This window comes from Corvus kubaryi, unplaced genomic scaffold, assembly GCF_017639235.1.
Source record: "Corvus kubaryi isolate FWS band 111438036 unplaced genomic scaffold, C.kubaryi_AGA036_p1.0 37387, whole genome shotgun sequence".
Taxonomy (NCBI): domain Eukaryota; kingdom Metazoa; phylum Chordata; class Aves; order Passeriformes; family Corvidae; genus Corvus; species Corvus kubaryi.
The window spans coordinates 13,335,468-13,360,238 of NW_024581129.1; the positions used below are offsets into that span (position 1 = coordinate 13,335,468).

The 24,771-nt window shown below is 52.6% G+C and overlaps 3 protein-coding genes across 11 annotated transcripts in view; all 3 read right to left on the reverse strand.

Annotated features, from left to right (window-relative positions):
- Positions 1 to 72: 72 nt before the first annotated feature.
- HMOX2 (heme oxygenase 2) lies at positions 73 to 9,835 on the reverse strand. Of its 3 annotated transcripts, none has more exons than XM_042037731.1 (6): positions 9,814 to 9,835; positions 4,569 to 4,671; positions 2,735 to 2,852; positions 1,988 to 2,479; positions 912 to 1,032; positions 73 to 830 (listed from the first exon to the last, which is right to left on the reverse strand). In XM_042037731.1, the coding sequence occupies exons 2-6, from the start codon at positions 4,646 to 4,648 to the stop codon at positions 706 to 708; spliced, it is 936 nt and encodes a 311-aa protein (XP_041893665.1). In that variant the 5' UTR covers positions 4,649 to 4,671; positions 9,814 to 9,835; the 3' UTR covers positions 73 to 705. The 3 variants fall into 3 exon arrangements, with proteins under 3 accessions (XP_041893665.1, XP_041893664.1, XP_041893666.1); XM_042037730.1 differs by lacking the exon at positions 9,814 to 9,835 and adding an exon at positions 9,149 to 9,309; XM_042037732.1 differs by lacking the exons at positions 4,569 to 4,671; positions 9,814 to 9,835 and adding an exon at positions 3,085 to 3,200.
- Positions 9,836 to 9,965: 130 nt separating this feature from the next.
- Positions 9,966 to 14,258, reverse strand: LOC121669157 (zinc finger protein 436-like). 2 transcript variants are annotated; one of them, XM_042037729.1, is made up of 3 exons: positions 14,197 to 14,258; positions 13,678 to 13,787; positions 9,966 to 11,264 (listed from the first exon to the last, which is right to left on the reverse strand). In XM_042037729.1, the coding sequence occupies exon 3, from the start codon at positions 11,060 to 11,062 to the stop codon at positions 10,064 to 10,066; it is 999 nt and encodes a 332-aa protein (XP_041893663.1). In that variant the 5' UTR covers positions 11,063 to 11,264; positions 13,678 to 13,787; positions 14,197 to 14,258; the 3' UTR covers positions 9,966 to 10,063. The 2 variants fall into 2 exon arrangements, with proteins under 2 accessions (XP_041893663.1, XP_041893662.1); XM_042037728.1 differs by lacking the exon at positions 14,197 to 14,258 and having other exon boundaries at positions 13,678 to 14,043.
- A 4,156-nt stretch (positions 14,259 to 18,414) lies between these two features.
- The window catches only part of SLX4 (SLX4 structure-specific endonuclease subunit), a 29,205-nt gene continuing 22,848 nt past the window's right edge, over positions 18,415 to 24,771 (reverse strand). For all 6 annotated transcript variants that reach the window (XM_042037708.1, XM_042037707.1, XM_042037703.1 and 3 more), the window contains 4 exons: positions 22,171 to 24,614; positions 21,155 to 21,257; positions 20,505 to 20,942; positions 18,415 to 19,899 (listed from right to left, as the gene is read on the reverse strand). In XM_042037708.1, the coding sequence (XP_041893642.1) occupies positions 19,539 to 19,899; positions 20,505 to 20,942; positions 21,155 to 21,257; positions 22,171 to 24,614 (3,346 nt within the window). In that variant the 3' untranslated portion in view covers positions 18,415 to 19,538. The remainder of the gene's footprint in view (positions 19,900 to 20,504; positions 20,943 to 21,154; positions 21,258 to 22,170; positions 24,615 to 24,771) is intronic.

Here is a 24,771-nt window from a genome sequence, read left to right on the forward strand (position 1 = left end):
TGTGGGACTCTGCACTCCTCCCATTAGCCCCCTCCCCATTCTCACAGTGATACGCTTTTGGCTTCCCCCAGCTACAGCATTGCAACTTTTTATTCCAGTCAAGGAAAAATAACCAACAACCAACCCTCAACCCCAAAGTTGCACAATATACATCTGTCACCTCCATACCCCACCATGGTCCTGCCCCCAGCCCCAGGGAGCTCCCTCCAACCGGAGTCAGACAGTTCCTAGGACATCCCTCCACACGGGACACTCCTTTGAGATAACAGCCCCATGGCACAGCCTCAGCTCTCAGGGTAGGAAGGCAAGTGCTCGTCGCTTGAAATGCTGATGACATTCTGCAGTTGCAACCCAGGGTGGGAAACTCCCTCCAGACACTGCTCCAGGGATGGAGATGAAAAGCCAAGCATGTGAAGCCTTTGCCAGGACAGGACAGGACATCTCTAGCCTTAAAAGCTGCCCCAGCCTGGGCAGGGCAGTGATGCAGTGGAATCCTCACCCCCTCGCACCAGCCAGTCCTGTGTACTAGTCAGCTAAAGACATTGTGTTATAGCGGTGTGTGAGGAGGCTTGGACAGTCCCGCAGGATTCCTGTTTATTTCCTTACTCCCACTCTGCAGCCAACTCACCACCAGCAAGAGAAAGGTCTGAAAACAGGCAGGGCACATCTCTCCCCTTGCCCCCGAGCAGAGCCACACTGTTCCTGTCACAGGATGTACCAGGCTGCAGCTCCTGCTGCCACGGCCACACAGGCTGCCAGCACCAGCTGCACCAGGGGCTGCCTGGCCAGGCCCACAGCAGCATGGAAGGGGCAGCCAGGGCCTGCCGTGCCTGCAGGACACAGAAAGTACTGTTAGCACTGCCCGTCCTGCACCACACGCCCATGGCAGCTCTCTCGTTGCCACCACCTACCCAGTTTGTCTGCATAGTAAGGGCATTTGCGGATGTCTCCTTTTCCGTCATGGACTGGAAAGCCTCCATCTTGGGCTTCTTCTGCCAGCGACCTGCCTATCTTGTCCAGCTCATCAAACACCTGCAAGGGGTAACAGTGAGCATGTGAAGCAGGCAGAGCTAGGCAGCTCTCAGCCAGACCCCTGGAATCATCTGGAGAACAAGCAAGCACCACTCCTCCTTCCCTGTCCCCAGACACCTTTCAGGGCATCCACTGCAAACCTGTGGTGACACCTGACACACACTGCAACTCCAGGAAGGCACAGCCCATCCCAAGAGCATCCAGTCAGGAGTGAGGCAGCACCGCCCTGCTGCTCACTTCCCAGCCTGCTGTGGGTGGGAGTGTGAGGCAACAGGCTCTCCCCTCCCTGCTGCAGACCCTTGGAGGATCCCAGCTCCTGCAGTGGTCAGGCAGCTGCTCTCACTGCCATGGGATTCCATAAGGATCCTGACAAAGGAGCCAACCACACCTCACCATGTTTCTGGCCAGTTTAAATCACACTGACCTGCTACAAGCACAAGATTAAAACTTCCATCCAGTAGCTAAATCTGTGTTCATTCCCTGGGGCAAGCAGCAGCTCAGTCAGGTTTGATGAGAGGCAAATGCTATGGGAGGAACAGGAGGCTCCAGACATTTCTGACCACAGAGCAACAAGTCAGACCTGAGACAGGAGATGAATTGTCACCAGGATGATGCAACACACTCAAAGTTTGAGGCTGTCTTGGCCCAAGAGCTCTGCTCCCCTCCCTGCTTCGCAGCCACACAGCCCATGGGAATCTTGAAGTCATACTAATTTTGCCTTAATCAAAGGGCTTGGCTGTGGTGTCAGAGAATGGGAGGAATTCCTGCCTGACAGCAGCTCCAGAAGCTAGTGAAAGAGCTAGTTCAACTAGAATCCCAACCCCTCAAGGAGGGGCTGTGGTGGTCTCAGCCCCAGACCACTGCCTGGGTGAGTGGTATGCCTGAATTAACCTGGGCCAGACCTAAAAAGCTGCAGCACCTACACATACAGGAGCTCAAGGGATTTGTTTAGTACCTGCATGTTAAATCTGAAGGCTTTGTTGGCCTCTTCCACGATCCTTTCCTTGGTGTTCTTGTCGAAGTCCAGAGCATTCATTCTTGCCCTATAAAGCTGCTTGAACTTCTGTGCATTGGAAATGTTGTCAAACACGTAGAATTGGATCCCTTCCTCAGTACTGGGCAACTTCAGGGCCCTCTGGGCTACCTTCTTCAGCACCTGGCCACCTGAGAGGTCCCCCATGTAGCGTGTGTAAGCATGAGCCACCAGAAGCTCTGGCTCGTGTTGTCCCACATGATGGATTCTGTCCACATATTGCTGAGTTGCCTCTGAACACTGGATCTTTTCTTTCCAGTCTTCTCCATAGAAATATTTGAGGTCTTTGGCCAACGCTTCTCTCCGGTGAAGCTCTACGGGGAAATACAGAGGAGCAAAGACTGGGTTGCTCTTGTTGTGATCCATCTCCTCTTCCAGAGCAGAGTAGGTGAAGTGCAGGGCCACGGTGGCCAGCTATGGACAGAGCACAGCTCATTTGAGAAGCTGGTCACTAGATGGGCACAGCTCATCTCATGACTACTCCTGCATGGAATTGGGGTAAACAAGAGGAAACCCCCAGGCCCGGCACAAAACCAGCAGGCACTGCTGGAAGGAGCAAAGGCTCTGCTCTATCTACCGCCCTAACACCCCCAGGGCTGTGGGGCTCTGCCTTGAGTCTGCATCAGTCACTGGGTACATCAAAGAGATGGGGAGCAGAGCAACACTCACCTTGAAGAGCTCCTTCTTGATCCGCCCCTTCAGGAAGTCCTTGACAAACTGAGTGTTCTCCGCACGGTCGTGCGATTCCTTTGTCCCCTCCTTCAGCAGCTCTGAAAGGTCCATGGGGCTGCAGGCAAACAGGAGAGCTCCTTTCACCCCGCTGCCAGACACAGCAATGAGTTTATCCCTGCTGTGTTTGGAGGGATCTCCCACTCTCTACCATCCCAGTTCAGAGAATATAAAAGCTGGGACCCTCAGGCCACCCCACAGGTTGACCTGGCACCTGCTGGAGGAAGCAGAAGGTTGGCAGCAGCCCATGTGCCAACCATACTTGCCACTCCAAGCAGGCTGGGGCTTACCAGGGGCTCTGGCCCAGGATGCTGAAGCAACTGCCAAGGACCCTCTGATCCCTGCACCATGACTTCTGCTTCTCATCCATGTAGCCCAACAACACTACACAAGCATATGGGGAGCAACTATCAGGGCAGGCTCAAGGGCATGGGGGCCTTGGTGGCATCTTCTGCTGGAGAAGAAAGAAGGCTCAGGTGGGAGCAAATGCATGCACAGGCAGGTCCCCAGCTTTCCCAACTTGGATATCAACTGCTGGAGAAGAGATAAGAGCTGAATGGCAAAACAGGGCAAGAACACCCTTAAAAAGTTCCTTTCTCCCGAATTACACTGGTTTTGCAAGTTTCCACAAGGTGTCTTGTTTTAAAAAGGACCCAAAACATTAAAATCTGTGATTTTAGGCTACAGGTACTGCACCTACCTGGACACAATCACAGAAAGAACTAGTTTGGAAAAGACCTTTGAAATCATCAAGTCCAACCTATGACCTAACACCTCCTCATCAATTAAACCATGGCACTTAGTACCACGTCCAGTCTTTTTTTAAACACATCCAGGGACAGTGACTCCACCACCTCCCTGGGCAGAAAATTCCAGTGCCCAATCACTGTTTCAGGGAAGAAGTTTTCCTGATGTCTAACCTAAACTTTTCCTGGTGCAGCTTAAGACTGCCTTATCCTCTAGTTCTGTCAGTGGTTGCCTGGGAGAAGAGACCAACCCCCACCTGGCTACAACCAGGTACAGTATCAGGACACTGGTACAGTACCAACACATACACTCACTCAAATCATGTCAAAGCATACCTTATGGATTTTATCACTAGTTTGCTGCAGGTAGCACATTTGTGTTAGCTCTAAGAGAGACTTTGAACACTCCAGACCCACTGCATGTGCCAGGAGAGCCAGGAAACATTAACTCTGCATGAAGCTGAGCCTGTCAAGTCGAAGAAGTCAACCAGCCTGTCTAGGTCTCCTAGGTGACCCTAGTCACCCTTCCTGTTTTCCAAGTCTGAAACCTTGGCTTTTAGAACATGTGTGTGAATTTGTTTTTTAAAGTAACCTCCTAGAAAATGTCCTTGCCTAGACCTGGGTATTCTGCAAAGACAAGAGTTCACCAGAACTGAGTTCACCTCTGGAGTCAGTTTTCAAAACAAGAAGCTGCTATCACATGAGCCTGCCCAGTAAGCCATGGAAAACTGGCTCCCCTTGGCCAGGAAGACACAAACACAACTGCCAAATAGTTGAAGTGTTTCTGAAATGTGACTTTGATAGTAGAGACTAAAGAAAACTGTGTGTTGTCAGCCCTGCCAGATAATTCTTTCCCATCCCTTCCACCCTTACAGTACAGTTTGATTGAAGAGATTTCACAGCACATTTGATTAATCACTTATTGGGGTCCCTCACTTCTTTCAGATGAGAAGGATCACTCCTTTACCTGGAAGATCTCCTGCCCTGCCCAAGGTTGTGTCTGTCTCATTGCTTAGGACAGAACTCACCTGACAGGGTCACCTTCTATTTCCTCATAGCACAGGATGTCCTCCTCTCCCCCCTCTGGGCTCTCCACGGCTGATGGCATTGGGATCACTGCTGGGGATCAGTCTGAAAAGCAAAATCAGAGAGGGGTTTTCAGGGGAAGCTGCCTTAGCAAAGGGATGGGTGCGAAATGCTGAACAGTCCAGCAAGGAGCTCTCTGAGCAGCTCCACCAGGCAGGGCAGCGAGGAGCAGCCTCTGGCTGTTTCCACCTCACACCAGGCACTTCCAAGGAAGCAGATGTGCCTGTTCAGTTCAGCTACCTCAGGTGAGCCTCAACGCTGACACCCAGTTCACAAAACATTAACCTCAGAGGAGACCTACAGCACAGCAGCCTGCATTCCATTTCCCAGTTCAGGATGGCTCCTGGCTGAAGATGAGAGCTCCATGTTGGGAACCTGCACTGGACTTGTGAGCTGGCTGCTTTCCCCTGGTGCTACCAAATATTTCCCCAATGTCACACTCCAAGCAGAGTAACTGGAAAGGGAAGCCGCTCTCCTTCACTCAGGAGGAAGAACAAGCTACATTTCCACAGCAGTACAAAGCTTCCCTGGAAGAAAGTAGTGAATTAGGCCAGCTGAGTGCTGAAGTCAGGGAGCTCACACGGGAAACAAGAATGTGACAGAAGCCCTGTGACAGAATAGAGGAACTTCCAAAGCAGGGGCAGATTTCACTGCTCTGCCTTTCCTGAGCCACTCTCCAAGCAGAGTGAGCTGCAGACAGCTCCTGCTCCCACTCACACCCTCCTCTCCTGCCTGGCAGAGTTTACTTCAAATCCCACAAGTAATTGGGTTTCCCCTCCTCTTTTGCAAAAGGAAATAAAATCTCCTTTAATGTAACAAGATGCATAAGCCTTACCCAGAGGCAGGACCAAGACACACCTGGATTACATTGGCTGAGCACAGAAATCCAGGCATCTCATTTATAAAATGGACCTGTAATCAGCTTTGTGCAGAGCAACACCACCACCTTACAGGCAGCCTTGGAACCAAGGAGCTAAGCTGATGCTGGCTCTTCACTCACCAAGAGAACAATCCTCATGCTCCCCCACTTCAGTTCAGCCCCCCTTGCCAGGCTGCATCCATGGATTCACTGCTCAGCCCACGGCTGGGGATTGGAAGAACCAACAAGCAGCTGCCTCGAGCTTGTCAGCACAGGCACAGCAGCTGCTGGGCCCCAGCTCACATGAGCACACCAGTTACAAATCAATTGCTTTCCAGTTCCTCACCCCAGAGTTTCTAAGCCCTGTTTCACAGCCACCCTCAGTGCTCTTCACACTCCAACCAGGAACTGGGGCTGAGCCCCATCCTCAGGTGCAGCACAAGGCTCCCCCCAGCTCAGGCACAGCACCTGGTCTGGGGGACTTGTCACCAGGTGAAGGTTTTCCCTGTGATCACACAGTCTTTATGTTCGCTGGGACAGAGTCTTCCCCGAAGGAAGACAGACCAAATGCATTATTTTGTGATGCCAGGACCCCAGGGCTGGGACAGAAGTCCTTCAGGGTCATTTGGGATGGCAGCCCTACATTCTCATCACCCCTCCCTTGACATGGCATGGTGCAGCCTCTCCACCCACCCCAGGATAAAGGTCAGGGCAGAAACCAGCTTCAGGTGCTGTACTGCCTATGTGATCACTCACTAGGCAGCTCAACTCAAGGACACATCTTCACTCCTCACACAGCTTCAGATGTTGGGAAATGCCCACTGTGGGGAAGGGACATCAAAGCACAGAGGCAAATGACCCACCTGAGCTCAGTCAGGAGCCTGTTGTGGGTACAGGAGGAAGAACCCACTGGCCTCCTGCCAAGGTGGATCACCAGCTCTGTGACACCCTGCCTGCTTGCTCTGCTCATGGCAGGCCAGGACCTTCTCAAGAGCTGCAAATTCCAAAAGGAAACTAGACAAACTAGTTCCAATTTATCTTATACTCCCAGAAAGCTGGAATCCTGGAGGTGAGGTGTGCTGTCTCCACACACCTGCAACAGCCACTGGTACAAAGCAGCAGGTGAGAGCAGAGCTACAGAGCACCTGAGTACCACTGATCCCTTGAGAGAGGCCTGGAGGCTGACACCAAATCCAGTCCAAAGGAACACAGCAGATCAGGCCTCAGAAAATAGTGGTCAACAGCAGCCATGGCTCAAGGCTCCCAATGGCCAGACACAGATGGCCCTGAGATCATCACATCTGCTCACCCATCAGAGCCTCCACTCCCACCCCACCCCCTGAGCATGCTCATGTTCACACAGCAACTTGGTTCTCCATGTCACACAGGGGACCCTGTGGGGTCTCAGGAGCCTTCACCCAGCCCTGTTACTAGTGTTACAGAAGCACAACTAATGGGAATGGTGGATGACTGTCCCAGGAGCACTGTCTGCTGCTGGGAGCAGGGATTAGCATCCAAAAAGTCATTGAAGGCCCTTGGTGCACTCTCAGACTTTTACCTCCCCTGCTGGGTTTTGCAGGGCTCAGCCTGACAAGTTCCTCCCCATGGCAATGGGCAGGGCAGTGGTAACACCAGTCCCTGTAGCCCCAGGCGAGGGCAGAACACGTGCAGGAAAACGTGGACACTCAGATTTTTCCTGATACAGTCTCTAGCACAGACACCTCCAGAACAAGACGAGTCAGCACAAACCAACCCCATCCTTCCCAGTGCTGGATTATTGCAGAACTGGGAGGAAAGGCAATCAGAGCCACTGTGTCTCATACCACCACACACCGTCTCTTTTACTCAAAAACTGGCAACTGCAAGCCCCAGTCTGTGGTCACAGCCCTGGTTTCTCTGCTCCTCTGAAAGGGGGCATGTCCCACGCACCAAGGAGGAGGCTCAGGCAGCTGCCACCTCCTCTGCAGAGGCTGGAATGTCATATCATTTGCTGCAGGGAGCTCAGCTCATCCAGGACCTGGCTGCTGTTCAGGGTAAACATGTACGTCCCAGTGCCCAGACAGAGCCTTCCTGGGAGCAATCCAACAGCTACCAGCTGGGATAGCAGGGCTGGAGAGTGGGGAGGAGGTTTGGTACAGAACACCTCAGCATTCCAAACAGCTCTTTCCCAGGGACTGTTCAAATCCCCTGAGAAAGCACCTCTACCTCATCTAGATTTGTGCAGTTCGTCCCTACACACATCTCCTCACCCAGCTGCACAGCTGTTCTTTTCAGGGTAGGAAGACATTTAATCCCAATAATCCCATGCCTTTTGAAGGAAGAAGCCACTGCTGCTGCAGGGAAGGAGGACTGGAAGTCCTGGCTCTACTTGGGCACTCTAGGAGAAGTTTGGCAACTCACAAACACCCAGGCAGTACAGAGTTTGTATCTGCTGTTTAACTTTTATGCAACTTCAAGGCATTTCCCCACACACAGAGCTCAGAGTGTGTTTGGACCTACCTGACCATCACTGCAGTGGAAACAAACCTCAGAACTCCAGGCCTAGAGGCTTGAAGAATCATCCCAGAGGTTACCTGGCAATCCCAGCAGGAGAGATTCTCATCTCCTTCTGAGGGGGATTTGGCACTGACTGCTGCTGGAAATGAAGCCTCACAGACTAAATTACCGCATTACCTGATCCCAAGTAGGTTGAAGATTTCACCTAGACACAGTCTAAATTTAGGCAGTAATTCAAGTCTGAGACACTTCTAGCAGTGCACACACAAATGCTACTTTTGTCTTCCAGAGCTGCAGCCCAGCACCTCAACAAACTGACCAAAGGAAGCTCCTGGTGAGCTCAAAGACCTTGTTCAGTTCTGCCCTTTAGTGGTGGCCCTTGTGTCAGGCAGCCCATCAAGAACCTATTTTCTCACCCTGGCTATGAGAACAGCGAAGGGGCAAGTCAGGGTTGGATCTCGGGTGAGAAAGAACACATTGTGACAGACACACACGATTATACCGAACAGCCCTTGCTCTGGGGAGAGCCAGCGCTTGCCCTGCCTGTCCCAGCACGCCGCCAGCTGTGCCCAGGACGTGCCAAGCAGCGCCAGTGACGGGCACTTAGGGCTGATCTGTGCAATGCAGAGGCTTGAACAGGACAACTGCCAATAGCACAAAAGGAGGGACAGCAACAGCCCTTTGCTCTCCAAGCGCTTCTCTGAGCTCAGCGGGGCCAAGGAAAGCCAAGCGGCCCCGTCACCACCGGGAGCACGCAGCGCAGGGCTCTTGTCCCCGAAGCCCCGGGCGTCGCTCACGAGCAGCCGCGCAGAGCCACTGCGGGGCTCTGGGGCCCCAGTGCCGGCACACGCCCCCGGGGACACAGGGCAGGATCAGGGAGGGCTGACAAGGGCCGGCCCGGCAGGTTGGCAGCGCCCAGCCCCGCACGGGCACACGGCTCGTGGGCGGGAGTTGTGGGCCCGGGCGTCCCGGGCCGGGACAGGGCGGTCATGTCAGCCGCGACAGCCCCGGCGGTCCGCGGCAGGGAAACAAGGCTCTGAGGCGGTTCGGGAGGGCTTCTCGGCCGACCCGCCGCCGGAGCGGCCAGAACCCCGCAGCGCGAGTCCCACGGGAGGGGAGGGCCCGCGGGCCCGGCCGCGCTGCCACGGGGACGCGCCGCGCACTCACCGCTGCCGCTGCTACCGCCGCCGCCGCCGCCCTCAGCCCCGGCCCGAGACAAAGGCCCCGCGCGGCCGGCCGGGATTTATTGGCGAGAGGTCACCGCGCGGCCAATCAGGAGCCGCGCTCGGCACGCGCCGGCCATTGGTGAAGGCGGCGAGGGTCCCCCTCTGGAGGCGGCCGGCGCGCGCGGCCGCGCACACGCCGAAGCCGCCAATTGGTGGAGGCGGCCGAGACGTCACTCTGACCACGCCCCCCGCTCACCTGGCCGGTGCCAGGAGGCCCCGCCCCCGGAGGGCCGGCCCGAGCGCAAATCCGCGCATGCGCAAGCGCCGCGCCCGGACGGGAGGAAACGGCGGCGGAGAAGGAAAGAGGGCGGCAGCGCTGCGGCACCGGCGGCTTTATTGGCGGCGGCAGCAACCGCACCCAGCGCAGCTGCCGCCCCACAGCCCCTGTAGGGCCGGAGGGACACACGGACAGCCAGCGCGGGGCGCTGAGGGCACCCGGCCTTGGGCTTCTTTGTGCTGCGGCCCCAGCCCGCGGGCTGAGGGAGGGAGCTCAGCGCCTCTGAACACAGAGATCAGGAGCTTTTGTTGACTGAGTGTTGCGGGCTCTAAGATGGTCTGTGTGCTTCACTCTATTAATTGTCCAGATGTGGGCACAGAGTCATTTACCTTCCTCTGAAATACACCAAGCACATTCCAGCCTTTTCAAAGCACTTCTTTCTCTCACAAGAGCTTTCCCTCCGAACACCACCACCTTCCCCTACTGTGTCCACGCTCCTCTCCAGACCTCCAGCTCTTCGCACTGACTCTCCCCTATTTGCACTTTTCTCCTTTAGGACTCGTTCTCCTAAAAGAAAGTGCCTTCCCACCCTGCGAGCAGGGCAGTCAATGGAGCGAACGGAGACACCGGGATCGGACCCTAGGGCTCCACCGCCCTGTGGACGTGCCGGTGCCTCAGGAGCGCGGAGCTCACGGCGAAGCCCCTCCCGCAGTCGGCACAGGCGTAGGGCCGCTCGCCGGTGTGGGTGCGGCGGTGCTGGGTGAGGTGCGCGCTCTGCCTGAAGCTGTGCCCGCAGTCAGCACAAGCGTACGGCCGCTCCCCGCTGTGCACCCGCCAGTGCCGCAGCAGGGCCGACCTCCACAGGAAGCTCTTCCCGCACTCCGTGCACTCGAAGGGGCGCTCCCCGGTGTGGAAGCGGCGGTGCTGGATGAGGTGGGAGCTCACCGTGAAGCTCTTCCCGCACTCGGAGCACCCGTACGGGCGCTCGCCCGTGTGGAACCGGCGGTGCTGGATGAGGGCCGAGCTCACGCTGAAGCTCTTCCCGCAGTCGGAGCACTTGTAGGGCTTCTCCCCGGTGTGCACCCGCTGGTGTTTCATGAGCTCGGAGCTCTGGCTGAAGCTCTTCCCGCACTCGGTGCAGCCGTAGGGCTTCTCCCCGGTGTGGACGCGCCGGTGCCGCGTCAGGGCCGAGCTCACGCTGAAGCTCCTCCCGCAGCTGCTGCACGTGTAGGGCCTCTCCCCGGTGTGCACTCGCCGGTGCTGCACCAGCTGGGAGTTCCCAGAGAACCTCTTCCCGCACTCAGCACACCTGAAGGGCTTCTCCCCGGTGTGGGTCACCTGGTGCCGGAGCAGCTTCGAGCTCACGCTGAAGCTCTTTCCACACTCGGAGCACTCGTAGGGCCTCTCTCCCGTGTGGATCCTCTGGTGCTGGATGAGATGGGATCGCTGCCGGAAACGCTCCCCACACTCGGTGCAGGAGAAGGGTTTCTCTCCAGTGTGGATTCTCTGATGCTGGACGAGGTTGGAACTCACACGGAAGCTCTTCCCGCAGTCCCCACATATCATCAGTCTCCCCACAGAGGAATTTCTCTGCTGGATAACATCTGGCAGCTTCCTGAAACTTTTCCCACACAGCATCACTCGGCTTTGCCTCTTCTCCAGAGGTCTCTGAACCCTTTCTGACCTGTGTGGGATGACTCGGTCCTGTGCAGGACTCTGGGAATTGTTCTCCTTGGAGAGTCCTGCAAGTGAAACCTCAGGTTTTGCTGGCCCAGGGATGCCTTGGTGGGGATTCTTCTCTTTTTTTGCTCACAATCCCATCTTCAGCTGCAATGAGAATCTGGAGAGAAGTTACAGACAGGAAACTTTAGACAGGGGAAATCAAAAGGGATCAAATTCTAAAAATTCACCAGACTGACTCTTACAGAAAGTTCTGATATTTCCCTCCAAACTACACAGTGCATTTCTCAGTATGTTCACAGGAACAAACCCTGAGAACAGCCCTGTGTGCTCTGACAGAACCTGAATCCACTGAAATTATTGGCATATTAGAGGTAAAAGCTTAGTGCTTGAATGGGAAAGATGGATGCTCTTCTAGGATATCTGAAAAGTTATTAAAAGCTGAATTGGGAGTCACAGAAGTGCCACAAAGAACTGTCCTCCTCAGCAGAACAAATGCAACATCCCTGATCTTTTGCTGCAGAGAGACACTCCCAAAGGAGACACTGTCCCTAAGGGATGAAATATCAGACACCTCGAACATGGCTTATGCCAGTCTTAAAGGCAGAAGAAAGGCAACTTTATGCTCCCATGGGTGCATGGGAGAGCATGCAGAACTGGGATGAGGAAGTGCTGTCTTGGAGCAGGAGAGTCATGGCAGAACTAAGGAAGGAGAGTCCAGAATTACAGCCTAAATGATAGAAGTACACATTTGATCTTCCTCTTTCTGGCAGGTAAGGAAACATCACAATGTGATTTCACAGTGAACTCCTGAGATGCCTTTTACAGTAGCTTGGTGTGACATTGACATTTCATACAGTTCTCCTTAAAATTGTTCCATGAGAGCAACAGAAACTGGAACTTTGATAGCCATCTGTCTCCAGCTACTCCATCCAGGTGGGATCTGGAGGAAAAGAGAAGGGGGATATCCAAAGACAGCATAAGGACATGAAGCCCTTGCCCTGTGGGTCAGACTTACTGAGCAGGTATTGGAGCTTGGGAAGTTGTTCTGTTGCTGTTGTCTGTAAAGTGCTTGATAAAAATCATGATGACAGGACCTCACTGGAGGTGTTTTAAGTGAAAGGATAATAAGTTCACAATGCTCAGGAATTCATACTGGAAGTGTAAGGCTGAACTGGCAAAAAATTAATAAGCAAGCAAGAAAGGAAGAGTGTGGTTCTTCCTCAGCCCATGCCAATTTGGGTTGATGCTCAAGCCACTGATATGCCCAAGACTGCCCTAAGCTCCAAGTCAAGCTCCAGGTAATCAGAGTAAGTGCAGACATTGGGAAAAAACCTAAATACCACCTTAAATGTACCCTTGGATCTCTTTCTCTAGAGAACCCACTTGGGGCTCTTTAGAGATGTCACCAATTTTAGCAAAAGGGAGATCTGGAGTTCAAAGTCATTCCCAGAGACATTCCTCCTTCACCAAAACTGGTAAGGAAACAGCTGCTATGGGATGAATGGCCCTCATGAGGTGGGAAGGAAGGGGAAGGGGAGGTGCTTATCATTCTGTTATTCAAAGACTGATTATAAACTCTATCAGAGCCTTATGATACTGACCAACCAGGTGACAGGGGAATGACAGAGGACATTCACTGCACTGTAAACAAAGAAGTGCAGAGGGGAACAGCCTCTCTACCAGGATGAGCCTAGGATGTTCTTGATACCATTCTGGAATAGCCCCATGGAGTTAGAGCAGATGGATGAAAACTGCAGCTCCTAGGCTCATAAAATAGCCCATCAAATGTTAATGATTATTAGGGAAAAACAGAGAATAAAGAGAATGTAATTGTGCCCTTGCAGCTCAAACCCCACAGCCTGACTGTGTGCAAGGGCAGGGATGGATCCTCCATTTCAGAGAAATTCCAGTAGAGCTGAGGGAGATACAGAGCATGACATGAATAATAAAAGGCACAGAACAGCTTCTGCACTGGAGATAAAGGGTACAGCTGATAGGAGTATTGCAGAAGACTATAAAACCACAAGTGGCCCATGGGGTGGGTGGAGATCCCTCCTGTACCATCTGCTCTGAATTAAGAACAAGTGACATGAAGTGAGCTACTAGAAGGCAGCTTCAAAGCAAACTAAAGAAGGCAGCAACTCAAAAAGCAGCTGAATATGCTGTGGAACTACTGGCTGCAAGCTGTCATGGGTGCTAAAACATGCACAACTTCAGATAGCAAGAAAATACAGAGAGAGCTGTGAGATACTGAGACATTGCATGTCTGCTTCAGGAGTTTCTGAAGTCACAGAGTGTCAGGGCCTGGGAAAGCATCCAGGAACACACCACTGCCTGTCTGCCTTCTCTGGGACCCAGCACTGGCTGCTGCCAGGGACCACTGGGAGGACTGTGGTCCATCCTGGTATCACCAATCCCTTGCATTCTGGTAGGGTCTGGGAATCCTGGAGCAGTTTTTCTCACCGATAGCTTCACAGATGACTGGACAGTGCTGGGTTAATGGTCAGACTCCATGATCTTAGGGAGCTTTTCCCAACCTTAATGATTCTATGATTGTACCATCCACTTACTTGCTGCTCAGCACTGTCTCGGTCTTCCCTCTGTAGGCACGGAGGTGGGAGAACCACAGTTCCTTCTTCGGGTGCACGTGGGAAATCATTTCCAGCTCCTTTCAGGGGACCTGCTCCGGGGGGCAGACACGGGGCGGCTCAGACGGGCCAGGATTTACCCGACCGAGCAAGGGGCGTCTCTGCGGGGGTACCTGAACCAGGCCCCTGAACCGCTGCGGACCCGCGGGGAGGGAATGCGGGGCTGCCCAGGTCAGGGGGGCAGCGGCGGGGCCTTCCGGGGGTCCCAGCCCCACCGGGGTCCCGTCCCGGCCCCGCAGCTGTCCCCGATCCAGCCGCGCCGGCGTCCCCGTCCCAGCCCCGCCGCGGTCCCGCCCCAACCCTCCGGTGTCCCCGTCCCAGCCCCGCCGCGGTCCCGCCCCAATCCTCCGGTGTCCCCGTCCCAGCCCCGCCGGGTCCCGGCCCACCCCTCCGGTGTCCCCGTCCCAGCCCCGCCGGGTCCCGGCCCGGCCCCTCACGCACACTCGGCTCCGCTCGGCGGCTCCGCGGCCCCTGAGGCGCGGTCACGTGACGGCCAATGGCGGCCAATGGCGGCGCCGCTGGCGCTGAGGGCGGCCCGGGATGGCGGCGGTCCCGGCCCGCCTGAGGGCTCGGTGCCCGTCACCTGCTGCCGTCCCGCGCCTTCCCCCGTGTGCTGGGCGAGCCGCCACGGCCGCCGGACGGTTTCCCTAATTAGGGGACTTTAGTAGGGCTTCAGGCGGGAAGGGATTGCCCACGGAGCCTTCGCCGCAGAGGCTCAGTGAGCAAGACACGATGGCAGCCAGCGCTTTCTGAGAAGAAAATTTCCAGAGGACACCAGAGCAGAACTCTGGAAATCTGTACCTGGGCTTCATGTGCTTCCAGGAGATGGGTGCCCGACCTGGGCACTGTCAGGGGCTGGAGCCACCTAGGTCTTGAAATGTTGGGAAGGGAGCAGTGGGATTGTGCTGATCTTGGGCATGAGTTTAAATTCTTAGCAATCACACATGGTTTGGATTGGAAGGGACCTTAAAACCCATCCCATTCCACCCCCTGCCATGGGCAGGGACACCTTCCACTAGACCAGGTTGCTCCAAGCCCCATGCAATCTGGTCTTGAGCATTCGCAGGGATTTGGAGTCCACATCTTCCCTGGGTAGTCACAGGGATGGCTCTGCCAAAGGCTGCGCCGCCACCTCTGCCAGGCACTCTGTGCTCCATTAGACATCTGACACGCAATGCCTCCAGGAGAAATCTGATACTGGGACGATATGAAAGGAAACCAGCGCATTTGAAACACACTTTCCAAGCAGCTCCAGTCCCCTTGAAGAACTGCAGGAAGAATTGCTCTCAGATTTATCCCTTCCACATCTAATCACTGGCACTGTAAGTGTGGATCTGTTGGCCCAGTACAAGGCAAAGGCACTGCAGTCACCACTCTGGGCTTTACAGCATTCTCATATTTTTCAGTTTAACTGGGCCCTCCAAGGGTCTTGACCACGGTGAGGGATCACAGGCATCCATTAGATGCCATTAAACAGGGTGACTGTACACACAGAGCTGTGCCTGTGTAAGAAAACAGCTCTCTTCTCACATGCAGAATTATTTCATAGGCATCTGCAGCACAGCCTTTCAGAGTAAACCTATTTAGGCTGTTTTTTCAGGCAGGAAATGTGACAATACACAAACCACTATGGAGTATTCCAACTCAGTCCCACTGGTCATTTGATTGTCACAGTGAACTTAGAAGCTCACCATGGTGCTCACATAAGACAGAAGCTTTGTGCAATGACAATAACATTTCTTTAATTGAAAAAAACAACTAATACTTTAGTTGATTTTTTTTTTTTTGGCAGCACTGGAAGTATTAAAAGCAACCGAAGTATAAAAATAGTTTTGGTAACTTAGTACACAGTTGGAAATAAAAAATTGTGACAGTGTATCTTCCAAGATAAAGGAGCATGTATTAGGAAGGTAAAATCCAGGGAAATATCTACAAATCTAATTGCTTGGCAACGCAGTAGCACTGGCAGACAGCAATGCCAGCATTACCTCAGGCAGGCCAGCTTTGCTCAGGAGTTAATGAAGCAGGAGAATGAGATAGGATTCAGATAATTTGCAGTGTATTTCAGACATGTCCTCGTGGTCTTGAAGGCTTCAAAAGGTTTTAAATCCCTTTCTCATAATCTAAGAAAACTTTCAGAATTACATTTTGTCAACTTCAGCAATAAGGAGGCATCAAGGCAAGTGTCTACAACGTAGTCAGCTCCAAACCCTGACAGCAAAGATGTGGCATTAAAATTCAACTCTTTTTTCCTAACATAGTAAAGTGTTTTAAGAAACGATGTGATTTGAATGATTATAATTTATGTCCACTGAACTGGGATGCTGCATTCAGTGAAGGTAAAGATGTAATAATTGATCACAAAATCTTTGATTGTGAATATAAGTCTTACCTAAAACCAGAACAAAAATACTGGGAAGGGATATTCATATTCCCATATTAAGATTGGTTAGTAGGACTGAAGCTTTTCCACATGTGAGGTGTGTACTTGAGAAGTACAGTGAGGGAACAGCATCAACTGGAAGGCCAGTTAAGGCAAGCCCTGTCCTTCTCAAAACAGTCATTGCTTGCAGCCCTTGGTGAGGAAGGTGGGAGAGGAAAAGGGCTGTTTCCCTTCCCCAGCATCCCAACCATCCAAGGTCAGCTGGACTGTATGCCACAGACCCTCCATACCTGAGCCAGTGGAGGTTTACACTGGACACTAGAAAGAATTTCTACCCAGAAAGGGTGATTAGATATTGGAATGGGCTGCCCAGGGGGGTGGAGGAGTCACGAATGAGGGAGGTATTTTAGGACAGACTGGATGTGGAGCTCAGTGACAAGGCCCCTTGTCACTAGCAGCCCGTGGCTAGCACAGGACCACTATGGTCAGTCTGGTTGCCATGGTGGTGATGGGTGACAGGCTCGGCTCAATGATCCCACAGGGCCCTGTTCTGCAGCTGCTCAGAAACACAGATTTAGGAATTTTAGTAGCAATTACAAAGTGAACCAAGTTAAAAATAAAGGCATTGTATTTCCGCAACATCCCCTGCCTTCAAAATCAGCAGGACAAGCTGTGCTGAAGAAGTGAAGATGGAAGTGAGAGGGGTGTAAATAGGCACTGCTTGAGAGAGTGGATTGAATCCAGGAATGAGAAGGGTGAAGCATTTCACAGCCTAAAATCAGGGGAGGTTTGGGTTGGACATCAGGAAGAATTTCTTCCCATAAAGCGTGATCAGATACTGGAATAGGCTGCCCAGGTGGGTGGTGGATTAACTGTGGTAGGAGGTATCCAAGCAAAGCCTGGGCAAGGAACTCAAAGCTCTGGTCTGGTTGCCATTGTGGAGATGGGTTCCAGGTTGGACTCTGTGATCTCACAGGGCTCTTCCACCCCAGTTGATTTTGTGACATCACAGCCTTTGGGGACAGCGTGGTGGTTGGTAAGTGTCCCTAGCCCGTCGCTGTGCCCAGAGCCCAGGCAGAAGTCAGCTGGGAAGGACGTCCAGAGCCTGTTCAGCGGGGGCAGCTCGTCCGTCAGCAGCACCATGCTCAGCCAGGGACTCTTGCGGCTGCTGCCGCTCTTGGTGCAGCCACTGGACCCTTCCAGCCACGCTGCTGGGGACACAGGGAGCTGGGATGCGCTTCCCCAGGCCCTGGAGGAGCAGGAGGCCGCAGCACCAGGGAGGGACGCCATGCTGGTCCTGGAGGCGCTGCCGTGGATCTGCGCAGCCGTGGCCCTGATTCTCAGGGGCTTTTACGTGGGCTGGGTCCTTGTCAGAGGGCTCAGGAGACGCTGGGGAGAGGTGAGGGAGGGGCTGAGGCAGGTGGGCCGGTGCCGGGGCCGCCACGGCCTTGGGCCAGGAGGGTGTGGGGCGAGGGCCGAGGGCCCCCGTGGGGGAGCAGAGCTGGGCAGGCCCCGCGGGTGCCTCTGGGGCAGCCCTTCGGCCAAGGCTTTGGCGGAGCGGGGGCTGAGCCCGGCGCTGGGCAGGAACGGGCCCGGCTGAGCCCGGAGCTGCTCTTGCTGCAGCCTCTGCCCGGGGCAGCCCGGCCGGGCCCAGGCTCTCTGTGCAGGAGAGGCCAAGGGCAGCGCCCGAGGGCTCAGCCCCTCCGCCCCTCCATCGGGCTCCCTGTGCTGGGTGTTGCAGGCCAAGAGCCAGAGCACGGGGCCTCTGCACGGCCGTGCTGCCAGGGCCACGGCTGCTCCGAGGAGCTGCTGCAGCTGCTGCTGGAGAACCAGGCCCTGATGAAGATGTCTCTGCTCCAGAGCTCCCGGCAGAGGCCAGTGCCCAGAGGGAGGAGGCGAAGGAACGCCGGCACTCAGAAGAGCAGACTCCACCTCTCGCCTCTCCTCCGACTCCCCAGCCCCAGCTCATCTCTGGGCTTGGTGGACATGGCAGGGAATGTGTGACCAGTGCTGAGCCCAGGCACTGGGACATTCCCGCCCATAGGTGTTAGGAACCCCTTTGTTATTAGGAAATAGGTTTCCAAGAAGTCTTCTCCACCCCCAGCTGAAGTTTTTCAAAGAGTTCAAGTTTAAAAATAGTTGATGTTTTCTTTAGGCATAGGCTTCCCAGTCATGTTCTCACTCTCTAGTTGAAGCTGGGAAGAGTAGTCTAGTTCAATAAAGTTCATGTTTTTTATACATTGATGTGTTTGTTTACTGTTCCATATGAGAATGGACAGGATTTAAATTGTTTATTGTATCAAATCAAAACCAAATACTGTATAAAAAAATTGTATGTCCCACATACATGAAGATATCAGAAATCTGCCCTCTTTTTGTGTTGTGTCCATTCTGTTCAGTGAGCCTTTGCACACTCAGAACTGCCAGAACAGACAAAAGTCAGTTGTTGTTGTGAAGGTCAATATATAAAATATGACAATTTAGGGTCCAAGACTTCCCCAGGAGTCCCAGACACTTTACAACTGGGACCAGTCCAGTTTGGAAGCGGGACTGTTCCAAGCAGTGGGTTTAGCTCAAGCTGTGAGAAGTGCTGAAAAGTTCCAGTGCTCACTTAAATATTTCCTTGAAGACATCTCTGCTGGGGACACACTCAGGCCAGCCCGAGCAGGGAAAAGGGTGCTCAGGAAATGGAGCAGAGGGGTTTGAACACAGATCCCGTGGGCAGATGGACACATCCCACTGGATTTTCCAATTGAAAGGGCTTTCCTGAGGCTTCGGGTGTCAGGGGCGCTTTGGGCAGGTGTTGCAAAGGGAACAGAACAAACCCCTGCCCTGTTCTGCAGCCATTTCAGAAACACAGATTTAGGAGTTTTAGTTGAGATTGCCAAGTGAAGCAAGTATAGAAAAAAGGCCTTTTATGTATTTCCACAGCATTCCCTGCCTTAAAAATCAGCAGTGCAAACTGTGCTGAAGAAGTAAATACAGAAGTCACAGGAGTCTAAACAGGCAGTGCTTGACAGTGGATTGAATCCCGGAATGTGATGGGTGAAGCATTTCACAGCCCAGATCAAGGGAATAGGTCCTGGCAAGTGTCACTGAAGGAAGCACCAGCACAAAGAAAAGTTGGGGACCTAAAATCTATTAGAAAAAATGGAAAGAAAAGGCACCAGAGTCAAATCAGGTGGAAAGAGGTTCCAGGTGAGCTGTGTGCTGAGGGCAGGGCAGCCATGGGGGGTTTGTGCAATCGGAGCAGAGGGCTGGCAATGGGAGTGCAGCTCAGGCCCGTTCACCTGGGATCAGGCCATGAGGAGCAATAGGGCTCCATCCATCACCTGCTGCTGGAGCACCAGCTGGGAATGGACTTTCCAGCTTGGCAGCAAGGCCTCCATGTACAGAATTTTCAGGGGGTAGGAGTGGGCTTCACTTGGTATCGCCTTCTCTGTTTTCTGCTCCCCTTCCTTTTCTGTTCCTTCTCTTTCCGGGCTTTGGCCATGGTAGATGTGATGCACTGAGAATCCAGAAAGTTCAGCAGCTTTGCCTTGGAAATTTTAATGCCATTCTGTTTGAGCTCTGCATGCAGATCAGCCAGCTCGATGGGCTCATAGAAAAGAATCCTGTTGTACAGGGCCGTGTTGGAGCGGATGTAGCACCTTATTGCCTCCAGCTTTTCCTCTTCCCGAGCTGCTGCTTGAGATGCTGGAAACTCCTCTTCCTCCTCCTCAGATGCAAAAGCACAGGTTTCAAATCCATTCACAAAGGAACTAAAAGCAGGATGAAACAGACCAGAGGTCAAGGAAAGAACAGGCCAACAAGGACAGGACCAGAGCTCCCCAAATCCCTTATGATGAAGAACTATGACTTCCCTCTGCAGGATCACAGACCCTGCACTACCAGCACCTACAAAATGAATGAGGCAGAACATGGCAGGGCTTCTGCAAACTGCCCATCCCAGCCAGGACAGTGCTGGTCCTGCTCACCCAGCCCAGAGCTTTATGGAATTTTTGGCTCCTGGCCCTTCCCTCCTGGCAGGCTCAGCCAAGGGGTGCTGTGCTGTCCTCTCTTAACTCCAGCTCCAGGTTCTCAGGCAGCACCGAGTGCTCCGTGTCACTGACCTGCAGACCAGGCATACCAGATTTGGGCCTTGCTCATAAGCAGCCCTTTTGTGTCCTGAGAATAGTTCAGTGGGAAGTAGACTGAAATCCAGAGCCTGTTTCTTTTGTAGGATTGTGCTGACCTCCACATGACACACTCAAGGAGGAGGCAGGGCCACTGTAGGCCACTGGGACACTCACCTCTGTTCACCTCATTCCTACCTCACCTCTGCCCTGCACCACTGAGTGTTTTGTCTAGGATTTCACTGCCTCACCTCTGTGAACCAAAGGAGATGTCACTTCCATCCACTGAAGAACCTGCATCCTGGGATGCCGGGAGCTCCTCGGCATCAGCTGCCAGGGACACAGGTGGCCTTTCCTGCTCTTTGGCACCTTCTGGGTGATGTGGCACTTTAGTTCTCTCCTTGGGTTCGGCACAGCCTGTTCCATGGGATGCACCATCAGCCTTATCCCTAGGGAGCACTGCAGAAGCCTTGGCAGGCTGTTTCCTCTTGCCCAGAGCCCTCAGGGAACGATTCCTGCCCGCAGCCTGGCCTGCCTTCGTCAGCCGTTTGGCCGGGGACTTCTGTGGAAGGGGCTGGGAATAGGGGATTTCATCCTCAAAGTCAGAGTCCCTGTCCTGGTGAGTGTACTGGAATATCTCCTTCAGCTTCAACACCATCTGGCGTTTTGGGAGAGCACGGACACCGAATCTGAAAGGGAAACGTGGAGTTTAGGTTACAGTAACGCTGCACCTTCCACTGTCACAGCTCAGCAAGAGGTTCAGGCCAGGAAGTGCAGCTGGAAAAGTGTGATGTGACCTCAGAAAGCAATGGCTGGAGCTTCACCATGGTTCCCCTTCTTTCACACTACTTGCCAGCAGGTTCCTCTTGTAAAGAGCCATCCTGGGGGAGGTAATGCTCACCTGCTCAGCTCCTTCTTCAGCTGTGGGGTCTCCATGATGGAATAAGCTGGCATGGGTGTCACTGGAGTGCTGGGGGACCTGTTGTTCTCTTGACAGGAAGGTTCTGCAGCAGAATGAAATTACTGTGATGAGAATCAGTACAGAAAGGACTTTAAATGGCTGCTAACTTCTCCTCTTAGTGGCAGAAATCTAATATTATCTAATAATCGTTTAATAGCAACTACTTCCTTACAAGCTGTTTTAGTTATTACTCAGCTTCGCATTGGACAGAACAGTCAACACTTTTTTTTCCCCCCCTTAATCAGGATATTTCGTTTTCGTTGACTTTACATCAGAAAACAGTTTAAACTGGGACATATGTCACATCTGAAAATGAGGCCAGTCAGGGCTTTGTTAGAACAGGCAACATTTAGAAAGCAGTTACAACCATGTTTACTGAATTCTGTGCAGTGGTCCTTCTCCCAGGAAGGACATTTCATAACAGAGACTTGATGCATAAAAAAGCTGAGCAAATCAAGCTACTGGGGTCTGGAGTTAGATACTGATTTAATGATACCAGTTTACTGATACTGTCAAGCACAGCCAGTCTCACATATCATGTTCTAATCACCCCTTAAACTAATAATTTAGTATGGCATATTTAATAATATATTTAATTGGATACAATGACATCAATGACATCAACCTGCTGGCAAGCAGGCTGGAGCCTGTGTTTTGTTCTGTCTTGGTTGGCTTTTCCCTCTCCAAGTACCCACAGCTTCTGCAAGGAGTACTGTCACTACCAACGGACTGGTGACAATGAAACATGTGGCTACACTCCAGGCATCCCACATTTAGACAGGCTCCTTCCCACAGCAACTGACTGCACCTTCTTTGTGCCTGGCCCTGCCAAATGTTTTGCATCAGAAGGCCCAAAGACTCTTTCAGTGTGTCAAGTGAACTACAGGTAAGATAAGCATTAAAATAAAACCAGTTTAACCTAGCCTAATAAATGTAGTATCAATACAAGCTCTCACCAGGAGTCTTGACAGGATCTGACTGACAGGCCCCTGCTGCAGCTGCCAACCTCTGAGACAGAGGAAGAATCTCTGGAAGTTCATCTTCCTTCTCTTCTCCATTCCAGTCATCCCAGATTTTGGAGTCCAGGTAACTGGCTCTGCTGCCCACTGATGAACATGGCTCAATAGGACTCTTCTCAGGGCAGTGCAAAGTCGTTCTCCTGCAAGCAGGACTTCCTTGGAGAGGGGTGCTGCCCTTAATTCCCTGCACTTGGACTGGGCTTTCCTCCTGCTCATGCCAAGAGCCAGGGCTGGGGCTGCTGGCCATGCTGGTCTTTGCATGGCTGACCTGGCCGGAGTTGTGCCCATCACCTCTGACTGGTGACAGATACTCAACATGCCAGCAGTCATCAACAGGGATTGGGGGCTCCTCACACAGCAGGACACTGCTCCCCAGAGAGGGCAGACTTACTTCCCTGTCACTGTCCTCCAGCTCAACCACACTGATGTTTGTTTTATCTTCTAGTGGCTGCTCCTGGAACGGAGGCACTGGTGTGGGTAAACCTGAGATATTGGCACATTTGTCTTCTGTGTTGGTGTGGCCAGGGGAGAAGAGAACTGGATCCACTGGAGAAACTGGGAGGGAGTTCTTGGAAAAGGATTCTGCTGCTGGGCTGTGGGGTGGGCTCCTCCCATTGGCTGAGTTCTCCATAGGCAAATGTTTGTCTGACAACATTGTTTCATGATCTTTTATTAACTTTCCAGTCATTTCATGGTTACTATTACCTGCTGCTACACTCTTTGTGCTGAGTTTAGATTCTGGACCCTTTAAAGAATTAATACTTGTGACCTGAGTCTGTGTTGAGAAGCTTCTGCTTTTGCTCAGAACTGGTGTTCCTGGCACGAGCCAGGAGCAGTCTGTGCCTGGAGACAGTTCATCACTGAGCCTTTTCCCAGGGCTTGGGTTTGGACTCTGTTTGATTTCTGTACAAGCACCTGTTTGTCTGCTGCGAGGAAATTCAGGGGACACCTTTACATCGCCACTTACACACACTGTGTCTGTATTGCCACATGAGACCTGGGTTGATCTCTGCTCTGTTTCAGGGACTGATGAGTTATGGTCAGGTTTTGGTATCTCAGGACTTTGTTCTACATCTGTACACCTCAGGAGCCCAGGGATTTCAGTTTTCTTCAGAGCAGAGTCAGATTCTGGCAACTTCTTGCCTTGTTGTAACTCCATTTCATCATCAGAAGAAGATAAAACAATAACATCACCCTCCTTGATCCCCTGAGCTGCAGCATCCTGAGTCCTGCCTGGTGATGACAACACTGGAACATGTGCATGCTTGTTTGATTCGCTGTGAGGAAGCTCAGCTGGAGAAACTGTGATCTCGTTTCTTGATGCAGCACCAGGCTCCTCGGCTTTCTGGGAGTGTATTTCATCAGATGGGAATGATTTTTCCTTTTTGTTTTGCTTTGGTGTTGACATATGTTCCCTGGCAAAGTTTCCCTCTGATTTTGGAGATGCAGGTGAAGAGCCAAGAGCAGGAAAAAGGGACACATAAGGGACACAAAAACTATTCTTACACGGAGAGCAGTCTTTTTGTGACTTGCTGAACAGAAGAGAATCATTGAGACCAACATGTTTTTCACTAGGGGACTTTCCTGATTCTTTGGTAACTTCTTTCACTGGGGAAGGCTCACAGTGATCCCCCTGAGAGGCAGAAAACAAACGTTCATAGCTGTCATTTATATCAGTATCACCCTGGAAACCAGGAAACTGCTCTTCACAGTGATCTGCCTTGTCATGTGAGACCTGAGGTGACTTGGAATCCTTCACATCCTTACATCCCCCAACAGCCCCTCCTTCATTAGCACCATGGGCTGCTCCATCCCATTGCTGAGGTTCACTGTGGTGAGGCACAATAGTGGCCTCTGGATCATTCATGCTCTTGCACCTATTTATATTCTGCATCTTCTCTTCTTGTGCAGACAAGTGACATTCAGATCTTTCCACACTGTTGCCATCCCTCAGACCTTTGAGGCTGTTGCTTACTGAAGCAGATTCAGGTCTCTTTACCTCTTCCTCCTCAGATTGCTGGTTTGTACCTTGGGCTGCCTTGGTGTCGCTGCTGATGCTGCAGCATGTTGCCTTGCTCACCTCTCTTTCACCCTGAGCCATCTTTCTCTGAGTTGCAGCAAACTCATAGATTTCCTCCAGCTCTTGTTCTCCCACCTCACTATCATCTTCCTTCTGGCACTCAGGGTTCAGCATAGCTACTTCTTCCTCATCTTCACCCACCCACACTGACTTCAAGAGGTCTTGGAAGTTCTCAGCTCTGTCCTCACAATCTTCTTCATCCCTCACAGAGATAAGATCATCTTCTGAATCCACTCCGGAGGACACCTGGCTCTCTCCATTGTTGTTTTCACACTCTGCCATCAGTTCCCTCACACCAAACCTGCAAGGATACAATAGTAACAATTCTAGTAACAAGGATGTAATTAGTTTTTCCTCCTCCAGTATTTCTTCACCATTTGGCTGTCAGATCACTTTTGTGAGCTTTGTAAGGAATTCACGTGAGGATGGTGAGTTCAGTTTCCTAAGATGTACAAAAT

Coding starts and splice junctions, on each gene's coding strand:
- LOC121669157 (XM_042037729.1), bottom strand. CDS start 11,062: ATGCTGTGTGGGAAAAGTTTCAGGAAGCTGCCAGATGTTATCCAGCAG.
- HMOX2 (XM_042037731.1), bottom strand. CDS start 4,648: ATGCCATCAGCCGTGGAGAGCCCAGAGGGGGGAGAGGAGGACATCCTG. Junction 2,853..4,568: donor ATAGAAGGTGACCCTGTCAG/GTGAGTTCTGTC, acceptor GTTTGCCTGCAG/CCCCATGGACCTTTCAGAGC. Junction 1,033..1,987: donor CCTTCAGATTTAACATGCAG/GTACTAAACAAA, acceptor TACCCCTTGCAG/GTGTTTGATGAGCTGGACAA.